At 49.2% G+C, this 12668-nt stretch overlaps 1 protein-coding gene across 1 annotated transcript in view; it reads right to left on the bottom strand.

Moving 5' to 3' along the window:
- LOC137149429 (transmembrane protease serine 9-like) overlaps positions 1 to 9337 on the bottom strand; it is a 34626-nt gene extending 25289 nt beyond the window's left edge. Inside the window, exons 1-2 of the mRNA XM_067542949.1 lie at positions 9298 to 9337; positions 7496 to 7655 (exon numbers count right to left, since the gene is read on the bottom strand). Coding sequence (XP_067399050.1) covers positions 7496 to 7655; positions 9298 to 9337 — 200 coding nt within the window. The remainder of the gene's footprint in view (positions 1 to 7495; positions 7656 to 9297) is intronic.
- Positions 9338 to 12668: the final 3331 nt, after the last annotated feature.

Raw genomic sequence — 12668 nt, 5'->3', positions numbered from 1 at the left:
ACCTTTGTCTGGGAAATCGGAGAGCCGGTTATTAAATATTTGTTCCCCGTGTAGGTGCTCACAGCCTGGGATCAAGTCACCCCCTGACCTTCTCTTTGTTACGCTAAACAGTCTGAGCTGCTGGAGTCTCTCACGCCAAGACAGGTTTTCTAAACCTCTGATCATTCTCACAGCTCATCTCTAAACTCTGCCATTGATGAGCCCCTGTATCTGATCCAGGGTGGGGGACACTGGGCTAGTCAGACCCATAGCACGAGATACTGGGCTAGATGAGAATGCGTCTGACTCTGGGGGGCAGGGAACAGAGGTGGGTAACAGGCTGGATCCAGGGCAGCAAGAAGCGGGTGGGGATCCTGGCCTGGCCTGGCCCATTGTTCCATCTCTAACAATTCCTGTGTTACTCTTATATACGCCTCATGCATACCTCTCTGCCCTGTTGCCATTGACTGAGGTTCACCTTCCCCTAGCGCTCTTTATAGGTAACCCCCTCCCCAGGTGGCATAAACATGCAGGTGTGACGATCCCGCTGGATACACGCACAGCCTTTAACTGTTTCCCCAACGTCCCTGGAAGCAGACATGATTCTGAAGAAAATCTCACGATTTGTAAGCCAATTTCGTGATTTTTTTCAGCCCATAGCATCTTTTCCCCCCACCAGGCCAGCAACTGTTTTCTGCCAAACTCAACATTTCAAACCAATCTCATGGCTTTTCTGCCAATGTCATGTCTTCTTATTCCAATCTCGTGATGTTAACCCCCCCAAAGGCGTGATTTTATTACAGCCTCCTCATCTTTTCTGCCAGGCTCATGATTTTTAAGCCAATCTCATGATTTTAAGCCAACCTCATGATTTTCAAACCAAACTTGGGATGTTTTATGCCAATCTCATGATTTTTTTCTGCCAGTTTCATGGTTTTTCTGCCAGTGTCATATTTTTTTTCTTCTAATCTCTTGATTTTTTACCCCCATCTTGTAATTTTAATCCCATATCATGAGTTTATGATAATCTCATCATTTTGTCTACAAATCTCATGATTTTTAAACCAATCTTGTGATTTTTTAATGGCAAAGTTATTTTTTATGCCAGTCTCAGGACTTTCTTTCTGCCAGGCTCGTGATTTTTTTTTTAAATCCCAAATTAATTATTTTAACCCTAATCTCACAATTTTATTATAATCTCATTATTTTTCCTGCCAGTTAAATAATTTTTAAACCACTCTCTTGATGTTATGCCAATCTCATGATTTTTAAATCAATCGTGTGATTTTCTGTGATGCCAGTCTCAGGGTCTTTTGTGCCAACCTGGTGCTTTTTCTCAAGGCTTTGAGGTGACAATACTGCTTGCTTTGATGGCGACAATGAGACAGACAGCTGAAAGCAGGGGGCAGTCTTTTCCCTGCCTACACATGCACACATTTGTGCTGTACCAACCCACCGGATCTCCAGCCCTACCCGGCCGAGGCTGCAGAGATACACAGGCTGGTTCTGGCTGAGTCTGACGCCTCCGCTCTGCATCACCTTTGTGCAATTCGGGGTAGCGAGTGCAGTTTTGAAATCATCAGCTGTGTGGGCGTGACGCTGGCTTGATGGCAGATCAAGGCGTTGAGGCCGTGGAGCGGAGATTGGTTGGGGAAAGCAGAGAAGTGCGAGGGGTCTGGCCTGTTGACTCCATTGGAGTGACGGCCGATTGACCCCAGGCTGTTAATGGCCCGGGGTGGGGTGGGGGGGGTAATGTCGGGTGGACGTCGGAGGCTACTGTGCTAAACTAGACCAGGATTTTCCTGCAACCACGACAGCGTCCTCGGCGGAGATGTGGGAGGGGTCGCCCATCCCTGCTTTAGCCACGGGGCTCCAGGGATGGGCTTAGCCCCCTCCCCCCTTCAGCGGGCTCCGTGCTTCAGCTCCCCCCTCTCCCCGGCTCTGGCCTTACCAGGAGCTGTGGTCAGGAGGCAAGGAGCGGAGTGAGCCTGGGGTACAAGGCGACGGAAGGGAGCTTGGGGCAAGGGGAGGGAGGGAGCACCGGGGCCCGGGAAGGCAAGGGAGGAATGGGGGAGGCAGTGGGCGCCAGGGGCACCAAAATACAACTGCACGTTATTTTTATTACTGAGTCTGCAAAAAACCACCCCTACGTAAACAAAGATCGGGGCACATATCTGTGCAGGGTAGAAGCGATCTAGGGATGAGGTGGACAACAAATTAGACAGGGCTTTGCGATTGACAGGACTGCAGACGTCAATCAATACACACCAGGGCTATTGCTAGTCTGGTTTGCATGCTTATTGCTGATTGTCTGTATTATTACTGATTATCTCAGCCCGGGGCCGGTGCCATTACGCCAGGCGCTGCACAAACACACACCAGGATGCTGCATGGCTGCGTTGTGCTCCACGCAGCACGTTTGCGGGGAAGGTGCTTAGTCTCAGCTTCTCCAAGATATTTCAGTGCTTAACCCCCACCCATTAAGGTGCTGGGGCCGAGAGATGCCGGGGGTTTCAGAGAGGAGGCCGGGAAATGATCTAGAAGGCAGAGTAACTGATTTTGGATAGGCTAAGGCAGTTTGGTTGCATCTACGCTGTAGCCACAGCGTGGCTGGCTCGGGATCTGGGGCTTGGGCTGGGAGGGCTATAAAATTGCGGTGTAGACATGCGGGTGCGGGCTGGAGCCTAGGCTCCGAGACCCCAACAAGGGGAGGGTCTCAGAGCCCAGATCCAAATGTCTACACTGCAATTTTTAGCCTCGCAGACAAAATCAGCTGAGCTGGATTTTGAGACTTGGTGCTGCAGGTTTTTTAATGCAGTGTAGACCTTCCCTTAGATGCCTCCATTTCAACGGTCTAAATTCCTGGGCATCCTTTGGAAATCCCAGCTCTTTATGGCTCTGTTAGATCCTTCTCTGGCTTCTATCCCTCATGGTAGTTGGGCACCTCACAACCTTTAGTGCAGTTAGCCACACAACACTCCTGTGAGGGCTATTGTCCCTGTGGTACAGATGGGAAACTGAGGCACACGGCAGCAAAGTGACTTGCCCAAAGTCACCCAGGACACGTTTAGCAGAGCAAGGCATTGCACGCAGCTCGCCCCAGGCTAGGTCCATCCATGCTGCTCGCCAAACTCCTGCCTCGAAGTGCTGTCTGTAAGGTTATAGAGTCACCCTTTGCGTAGCTGCTCACTCTTGTGATAGGGGCCGGGGTTTTTACAGTCTAATTCATAGATTGCAAGGCCAGGAGGGAGTGGCATTCTGCCCAGATCTGGAAGTTGAGCTAGAGTACCCTTAACTCCGTCCTCTTGCTTGTGTGCCCTTAACTCTGCCCCTTTGTAGAACTACAAGAGAGAGACACCCAATCTTGACAGAAAGCTCTCGAGTGATGAAGAATCTGCCCCATCCCTGGGGCAGTTGTTCTGAGGATCAGTTCCAGTCCCTGGGAAACATGTACCCCTTATTTCCCATCTGGATTTGTCTGGTTTCATCTCCCAGCCGTCAGATCGCGCTCTGCCTTCGTCTGCTGGGTTAAAGAGACCTTGGACCTCTGAAATCTTGACTCCATGGAGGTGCTGATAGACCAAGATCAAGTCCTTTCTTTGCCTTCTCTGGGAGAAACTCAATAGATCGAGCTTCAGTGTCTGGTTTTAAGGCAGATTTTTCATCTCTTTGATTGTTCCTGTCACTCTTCTCTGACCTCTCCCCAATTTGCTGACATCCAGTTTGATGTGTGGCCCCCCAGAGCTGGGCGCAGTCACCAGTTATGGACTCCCTACTGTCTTGTCCAGAAGGGACCCCACCTCCCATCTCCTACTTGCCATTCCTCTGCTTCTCCAGCCCAGGGTCACACTCAGTCACCCTCAGCCACAGCTTTGCCAGGAGAGCACATGGGCATTTGGTTCCAGCAGGAGTCCTGGGTCCTTCCCAGGGTTGCTGCTTTCCAGGGTAGAGCCCCCCCAGCCTGGAATTGTGACCCACATTCTTTGTTCCTAGATGTGGGACTTGGCACTGGCTGGATTAATGTGTGTTCTTTGAAGGAAACTTTTCTAAGGGAAATATCTGTGGTAGAGTTGGTCAAAAACTTTCTCAACAAAACAGGTTTCCATGAAAAAAAATGTAGCTTCATCAAAATCGAAACCTTCCACAGGAAAGTGTCAAATTTTTTTCGCAAAAATGTTTGACGTGATTTTCTTGTTTCAATTTGATAATCTTGAAATGTTTTTGAATTGATCATTTCAATAGATTTTGACTATTTTATATTGCAAAAATCAAAATGAAATGAGCAGACATCACTGAAATCAAACATTTTTTTTTTACCTTATTGAAACGAAACAATTTGACATTCTCAAAATGACACATTTTGAGGGTCCCAACGCTAATTTTTTCAGAATTTTGGTTCCCCGGGAAATTTAGAAATGTCACTTTTTTTGTTCTAGTTCAGAACAATAATTCAATTCAGAAAATAATTCAAAATTTCTGAATTTGCCGCAGAATCAAAATTTCTATTTCTAACCAGCTCTAAGCAGGGGTTTGTATCAGTTTAAGTAAATTGATTTAAAAACACAACTCTAGTTAAACCAGTGCATCTTGTAAAATGGACTGTGGACCAAAGAGAGAGACAAACGCTTGAGGGATTTGAAAATGGATTGAAGGGAATAAAGGGGTTCTTACATGTTTAATATTTTTGTTTGATGTAACTTCTTTCGAGGGCTGAGCAAATCATTTGCAACACATAATTTTTCTGACATATTACATCTGTCTTTCCCTCTTGAACGGAGTACAAAACACTCTGAATTGTTATTTGCAAGTATATGCAAGTTTCTCCATAAGGAGCTATTCTCTTATTTGTCAACTAGGAGCATATAAAAAATCATGAGTCAGGCATCAAAATCATTAGAAGAACTGGGTAAATAATGGATTTTTCAGTTCCCTGGCAATTCTGAGCCCTGGTCTACACTGACCTGACAATTCGGTGGCAGTCGATGGGTGTTACGCAAGCTACGCAGAACTCCCGTTGACTGCTGTGCTTCCCTTCTGCGTGGCGTCTTCACTGCACCGTGCTGACGGAAACTGTGTTCCCGTTGATGCAGCGCTATGCCACTTGAGGGGGTGGTTTTACAGTGTCGACTTCTGGATCGATTGTGCGGGTCTTCACTGACCACTCAATCGATCCAGAAAGGTCGATCTGACTGTGGTCAGTGTAGACGTACACTGAAAAACTGGGAAAAAAATGATTTTGGGTTGAACCGAAAATGAATTTTTTTTCAAATTTTCAGAGAATCGAAAATCTAAAAAGAAAGGGGGAAAAAAAAAACCCTCAGGCCAAACACACTGTTTCGTTTGCCCTGAGACAAAACATTTCACTTCAATCCTTTTGTGACATTTTTAATTTTTTAAAAATAATCCTGCAGGAAATTTCTAAACAAAAAAGTCCTTTCAAATTGAAAAATCAAAACGTTTTGTTTAAAAACTGTCAGAATGAAACTTTTTTTTTCTGAATTTTTCGATTTTAGGATTTTTTTCCCTTGAAACAATTAGGTGAAATCTACATGAATTAATGAAATCTGCCTTTTTACCTGAAAAATATTGTTCACCAAAATTAAAAAAGGTTTTAGTCCAAAACTTTTGCCCAACTTTAGTCAAAAGATTGGCTTAAAAATCATCAGTTATTTTTAAATAAAAGGTTTAAGGGTTTTTTTAAAAAATTCTGGCCTTTTATTTTTGGAGCCATTTGGATTTCCTGTGCTTTGCAATCATGAAAACTACAAACTTTTAAAAAATGAAACCTGAGATTCTCATGCAACCTCTTTAAGAAAAAGGCCTCAAATATCATGAAGCTCAAGATAAAACCGCTTCCTCTTCATTATGTTAGTTCATAGTTCATAGTTCATGATGCACACTCCCAATTTACACATTATTGGTTGGTTGCAAGAGGACGTGATTTAACTTTCATCCCTGATTGGTTAGATACAATACATCATCATCAGAGGTGAGACGCTATGACGCGTCGCCTATTGTTTCTAGCCATAATGAATTCTGCCCAGGCTGTGAATGTTGGCTGATAACTTCAAAACCACTTAATGCATTGGGATGTCCAACTCCCAGTCCAGTAAATGGGAATTAGTCATCAAAATCCAGTGGCTGGCATTCAAATCCCAGCCTAACTCCAGATCTTCATTATGGTGTTTTGCTGGTAAAATAAAGAGCTTAAATGTAGGGGGAATCAGGGTTTCTAATATGCTGGAAATGACATTTATCGTGACTGGGGCTCAGCAAAATTTTTCAGACAGATCTCTTTTCTGGTGAAAAACAAAAAGATTTGGCAACACTGATCATGAATTTGTGTAAGTTTCACCAAATTGTACATTTAAAAACAAAACGTGAGAAAACCCAAAATGTTTCGTTTTGACAATTTAAAACTTTCATTTTTTTAGTTCATAATTTCCCTTTGTTTGATCTTTAAAATCTCTCAAAATTTAAAAATGCTCAGCATCAAAACGAAGTGTTTCGTTTCGGGTCAAACAACATGTTCCGTCCCACCTGAAACAAACAAAACTTTGCTGTACTTTTCAATTCGCTGAACATTTTAAAAATGTCAACCCCAAATGATTTTCCCCTGATTTTTCAGAATTGCCAGTGGACCGAAAAATGCATAGCCCTATTCATGGCATCGAAATGGATATCGAGGGAAATATTTTCCTTGTGCTTCCAGAACTGCCAACCCCTAGCACGCCAAAGCCGGGAGTCCAGCCCCCAAAATCACAAAATTGGCTTAAAAATAATGCGATTATTTTTTTATTTTTTAAAGCTACAGATCAAATAGAGCAGGGAGCCCCAATATTTATTTATTTATTTATTGAATTAATTTACCACCGGGTTTCTGACTCTTTAGGTTTCTCAAATTTTCTTCCCAACTGGGAAGGTGGAAACTTACTTTTCTTTTTATAATTGAAGCTGAGCTCTCCTGCGGGGGTCAATGGGCCGTTGCTCTGCTGGAGTCAGTGGGGCCAGATCCCTAACAGGTGTCAATCAGCCATAACCCCATTGGAGCCAATTTACACCGTCTGAGGATCTAGTTCATATTTCCAGGTACCCTAGACAGATCAGGGCCCCGTTGTGCCGGGTGCTGCCCAGATACACGGCGAGAGACAGTCCCTTACACTCTACAAAGCCCGGGTGCAACACAGAGTTGTAGAAGGAGATAAAACACGGACACAATTTCTCCCCTTCTGAATCTCACACGTCATAGCAGCCAACAGAGCTACCTAGGGTACTTATACAACCCGCATCACCATAGCATCTCGGCCTACGCCAATCCCCTGTGAAGCAGAGCAGGGCTGTTTCCCCCCATTGTCCAGATGGGGGAAACTGAGGCGCATGGCGGCTCCGTGAGCTGCCCAAAGGAAGTCGGTGTCGGAGCAGGTAATGGAAGCCAGGTGTCCTGAGCGCCCGGCTCATGCTCTAACCGACGGGGCCCGCTCCCTGTGTCCCCCACCCCCGGCCCCCGGCTCCTTACTGGTTGGTGGCGCAGTGAGCGGCGGTCAGCACCCAGCTGGGGTTGATCAGCACCCCCCCGCAGCGCACCATCTTGGGGGAGCGCATCAGGGCCACCTGGTAGGGCTGCTGATGAGGGTCACAATCCTGTCCCCCGATGATCCTCTCATCTTCAGTCGCCACTAGAGTCGGGGGGAGGGGAGGAATATGTCAGTATCCGGGGCTGGGCCTGGGAGGCTGCCCCACCTGGAATGCTGCAGGGTGATGGTGAGGAGCTGGGGGCTTGGGGAGGGTCTACACGGGAGCACAGGGGTCAAGGGGCCGGGGGATGTTCGGAAATGTATTAAACCTGCCCTAAGGCCCATCGTCAAAGTCAGTCGAGGCACCGGCTCACGGCAGCGCAGACGGGAGGGCAGAGGAAATGCCAGCTAGGGGGGGGATCACAGCAAGGGTAGGGCAGGGGAGTAGGTGGGGCGAGGCAGCACAAGGGGGTAGGGGCAGGGGAGTACGTGGGGTGAGGCAGCACAAGGGGGTAGGGGCAGGGGAGTACGTGGGGTAAGGCAGCACAAAGGGGTGGGAGGGGGAGTACCTGGGGCGGGGGAATCACAGAGCGTGGGGGGCGTACATAGGGTGGGGGAGCACAGGGGGTGGGGGATACATTCTCCCTTCAGAGCCCCCCTTGCTGAGCCATTAACCATCCTTGCCCAACCACCCCTCATGTCTGACCTCTCCCCTCCATTCCCCACATCCTGCCCCCCCGAGAGCCAGTCACCCCCCCCACCCAGCCCCAGAGCTGCGCCTTCTAGCTCCCCTCTGCTATCGCCCAGAGTCAGCTCATAGGCAGACGGAGACCCCGGCACACACTTGCAGACCTGCAGTAATACACACACACAGTAACACACACACACGCAGCAACAGGCCCGCACACAATTACACACGCATACATGCACACATATACAGTAACGCACATGCACACACACACACACACAGTAGCACACACACAGAGTAACACACATGCACACACATATACAGTACATATACAGTAATGTATACACATACACAGAGTAACACACACAGTAACACATATACAGTAACACATGCACAAGCGCAGTAACATACACACGCATACACACAGTAAAACACACATATACTGCAATACAAGCACACACAGTAATACACATGCACACAGATATACGATAACACAACATTAACACACACACACATGGACATATACTGTAACACATGCGCGCACACAGTAACTCTCACATATACAGTACTGCATACACTCAACAACACACGTGTACACACAGTAACACACATATACAACACACACTCATGCCCATTCACTTACATATTCACACCACTCAGACAGACCCAGTCACACATTCTTGCATGTACAAACTCACGCTCATCCACAACCCTACATACACACTCATTCACACAATCACATCCATGCGCATATGCTCCCCCCACACCTTTACCGACAGACACATGTCCACACACACACACACCCGCGGCTGTGCAAACACACACATTCATGCACAATTACTTTATTCCTGTACCTGCGCCTGCACACACACACAGAGACACACAGGCCTGCACACGCTGCCACACACACGCGTACACAGACCCTGCCACACTCACCCGTGCCGGAGACAGACACGCAAACACACCCGCACAAACACCCGCACGCACAGACGCTCGTACAGCCACCCTCACAAATACACAAACACAGGCACAGTGGCACGCACGCACATGCGTGCACCCCTGCACGCTCACACACACACACGCAGACACACACACACACATCAGCCCCCTTTTCACCTGAAGCCAGCAGCAGCATCGCCACAGCCAGCAAGGCCATGTCTCGGGCGGGCGGGCGGCTCAGGGGCCTGGCCTGCTGGCTGCACGGGGACGGGCGGCCGATCTTGGCAAGGAGTAAGTCATTTATTAGCAGGGAAATTCATCACCCTTAAATCCCTGCTGGCCCCGCCTTCCCGGGGCACCCGGCTGGGAAGAGCTGGAGCCTGTTCGGTGGGAAACACGCCCTCCTGGCAGGCGCCCTGCGGCAGAGGTAGAGCAGAAACGGCCCTCGTTGGCTGCCAGCCTTTTTACGGCCTTCCCGGGCCCCCCGATCCATGACTTGGAGGCGCCCCATGAGGCTCGGACACAGGGCCGACCTTATGGGTGGGCAATGAGGGGAACTGCGCAGGGTGCCGTAATCAGGGGGGCACCCTCCGAGGGCTGCAAGCTGGTGGGCCTGGGCTGCTGGAGTGGAGGTGAGTGCGGGTGACCCTGGGGACTGGAGCCCCTGGCCGGCTGGACGGGCGGGTGAGGCCACCTGGAGCTGCCAGCCTGGCGGAGATGTGCCGGCAGCAGGGCTTGTCTCTGCGGAGCCAGCGGGCCAGCCCTTGGGTCTCCCATTCCCGCGCCCCCTGCTCTCCTCTTGCTAGGTGGTCAGGGGGTAAACGGCCAGGGGAGCCCCCCGGGCCCAGAAACTCCTCCCTGTGCAGCCCGGCCGGGCTCCGTGGCCGGGAGCTGGTCCTCACACCCCATGCTGCTGATCTCAAACTCAAAGAAAAGGCAGCAAAATCCGAGTTTGCCCATTTTCCCGAAAGCCGGCCCCAATCGGACAGCGTGGCCACAGCGGCCAGCGGCCAGAGAATTGGGGCCCTCACCTGGGAATGCCTCTGGGCTGCATTTAATTCCCTGCTCTGCCCCTGATTCCTTGAGCAGGTCACCGAGTTGCTCCCTGCCTCAGTTTCCCCAACTGCGCAACGGGGATAATAGCCCTGCCTCCTGGAGGTAGGGAAAGCTTATAAATGCATTACAGATTGCAAGGGTGCCCAGATGCCATGGTGACGGGGGGGCGGGGGCAGGGAAATATCTGACGTCTGGTAGGTTCAATCCAACAAAAAAGGAGAAGTCTAAGCATGTCTACACACAAGCTGTTTTGGTGACCTGCATTGGTCTAGGGACTTATCTGCTCACCCTGCGCCCCCACACACACGCCAAAAGAATCCAAGCACCTCACAAACATTAGTGGATTTTATCCTTTACAACTATCCCCCCCCACCCCACATGCTTGTTTTAGAGGTAGGGAAACTGAGGCATGATGAGACTCATTGACTTGTTCCCACAGTCTTTGGAGAGACCTAGGACTCGAACCTGGGTCTTGGGTTGGTGTCTTAATGGCAAAAGCTGGGCTTTCCTTGTGCCAAATCCAAAATTGCCTACCTGCAAATCCTGCTTCGCTGCCCACCAGCAAATTACCCACAATCCTTCATGGCCCACAGGCCAATCACGCACAATCCTATGCAGTCCCCCTGCAGTTCCCGAACAACCGGGCCCCGATCTCAGCTGGAGCAGGGACTGTCCCTCACTGTGAGTTTAGGCAGCGCCCCAGCTACTTAAAGCAGCCTGGATTTTTGAGGCCGGACAGTCAACTGCTCTGAAAATCGGGCCCCTTTATGGTGTTCCAGAATCAGAAATCAATTGTGGAAAACTTGGGTGAGTGGATTTTCTCCTTTAGCTTAAACCTGGTTCTAATAAACGTAAACTATATAAGGGCTAAGTATTATTATTTTTAGTATTAGCAATAATAAGGCAAACAAATGAGAGCATTCACCCTGGCATTGGTGTTATTTTTAAGCAAAGCAGGGCTATTATCCCCTTGTACAGAGGGGAAACTGAGGCACGGAGCAGCAGGGACCTGGTCAAGGGCACAGAGAAAGTCTGTAGCAGCGTAAGGTATCAAACACAGGTCCGTGGAGGGCTAATTTAGCACCTTTCCCACCAGACCATCCTTGCTCTTAGATGCATCCAGAAAAATAGCAGGATTTTCAATTCTTCTCTTCCTTTAGGGTCCAGAGAAGTGAGCTGGGAGCATTTGTAGCAAAGATCGCTTTCCTCCCAAGGTTTTAGATGGCATTTGAGTTAAATGTCCCGCAAATGTCCCACATTTGTCCCACAAAATTTGACGTAATCAAAAATGGCTCCAATCAGGATTTTGTGCTGGGGAGGGTTTGACACCTCAGGTCTAGTTCTCCAGCTTTCCAGGGGAAAGGCGGACAAGTCCTGAATGGAATGTGAAATGCATGCAGGGGTGAAAGCCGACGGTTCAAATCCCCCTGGCGGTTTGTGCAATAGGTTTGGAAAATAGCTCTGTGGATGTCTTCCCAGAAGCTGCTGCTTGCATTTGTCCTCCCCTCTGTCAGCAACTCTCCCTGAGTGGGCCTGTTTCCTTTCTGGCTGCCAGGTTCCCAGAGGAGGCAATGGCAATAGACAGCCGGTGCCAAAGACTTACTTGGCAGCATGAAGGAGGAGTTGATGCAAAGAGAAGGCACTGAAGCCTAAAGGAGAAAGCATTGGCCTGGGTCCCAATCTGCTGCTGGGCAAGTCACTTCTCCTCCCTGTGCCTTGGTTTCCCCATCTTTAAAATGGGGCTAATGATCCTGCCCTCCTTTGTAAAGAGCTATGAGATCCTGGCTGAAAAGGGTGATGTAAGAGCTAGGGATTAATATTGACTCAGTCTTTCGGAGAACAGCTGAACTTGCATGGGCCTGCATGCGGGCCGTGTGGCCGACTCTCCCCAGACCATGGCCATATTTGGAATTCCCCTCAGAGCACCAGCTCCTGGAGTCCTGGGGTTATAAGAACATCTCCCTTTTCAATTTCTAGCCTCAGTGGTTGGGGAGAAAAGCAGGACAATGCAATCCCCCAAGGTACAGACGGCAGGAGGCAAATAATGCACTGTTCCCCCCTCTGTTCTTACTTTTCTTCCTTCCTGGCTTCCTCATTCCCATATTACTTTGAGGTCCGTGGCTGGTACCCTGCAGAGCCCCAGAGCCGAGAAGATGCGGCTTGATGCAGCCTCAGAGGCAGATCTAGTCATATCTTCCATCACAGGCTGGTACTGAAATGAAGGGGAAAACGCTTCCATTGCTCAGAGTTACTCCTGATTTACACCAGGGAGAGCAAGCGGGGAATCAGGTTACGAGCAGCATCGGGAAATAGCCCGGCGAGCTGTTGTTATGGCAGGGAGCCAGGTGCCTGGATTCCCACCTCTCAGAGACGGATCAGAACAGGCCGGAGCTAAATTATGCTTGAATGTGTCACTGTCAGCAGCTTGCAAGAGGGGTGTGGCAGGCCATCAGTACCCAGGCCTGGCCCTTGACTGCTCCGAGAGCCGGTAA

The sequence above is a fragment of the Emydura macquarii genome, unplaced genomic scaffold (assembly GCF_026122565.2).
Source record: "Emydura macquarii macquarii isolate MOO-44397 ecotype Brisbane River unplaced genomic scaffold, CSIRO-AGI_Emac_v2 contig_746, whole genome shotgun sequence".
Taxonomy (NCBI): domain Eukaryota; kingdom Metazoa; phylum Chordata; order Testudines; family Chelidae; genus Emydura; species Emydura macquarii.
This window is presented reverse-complemented; position numbering and strand designations above follow the sequence as displayed.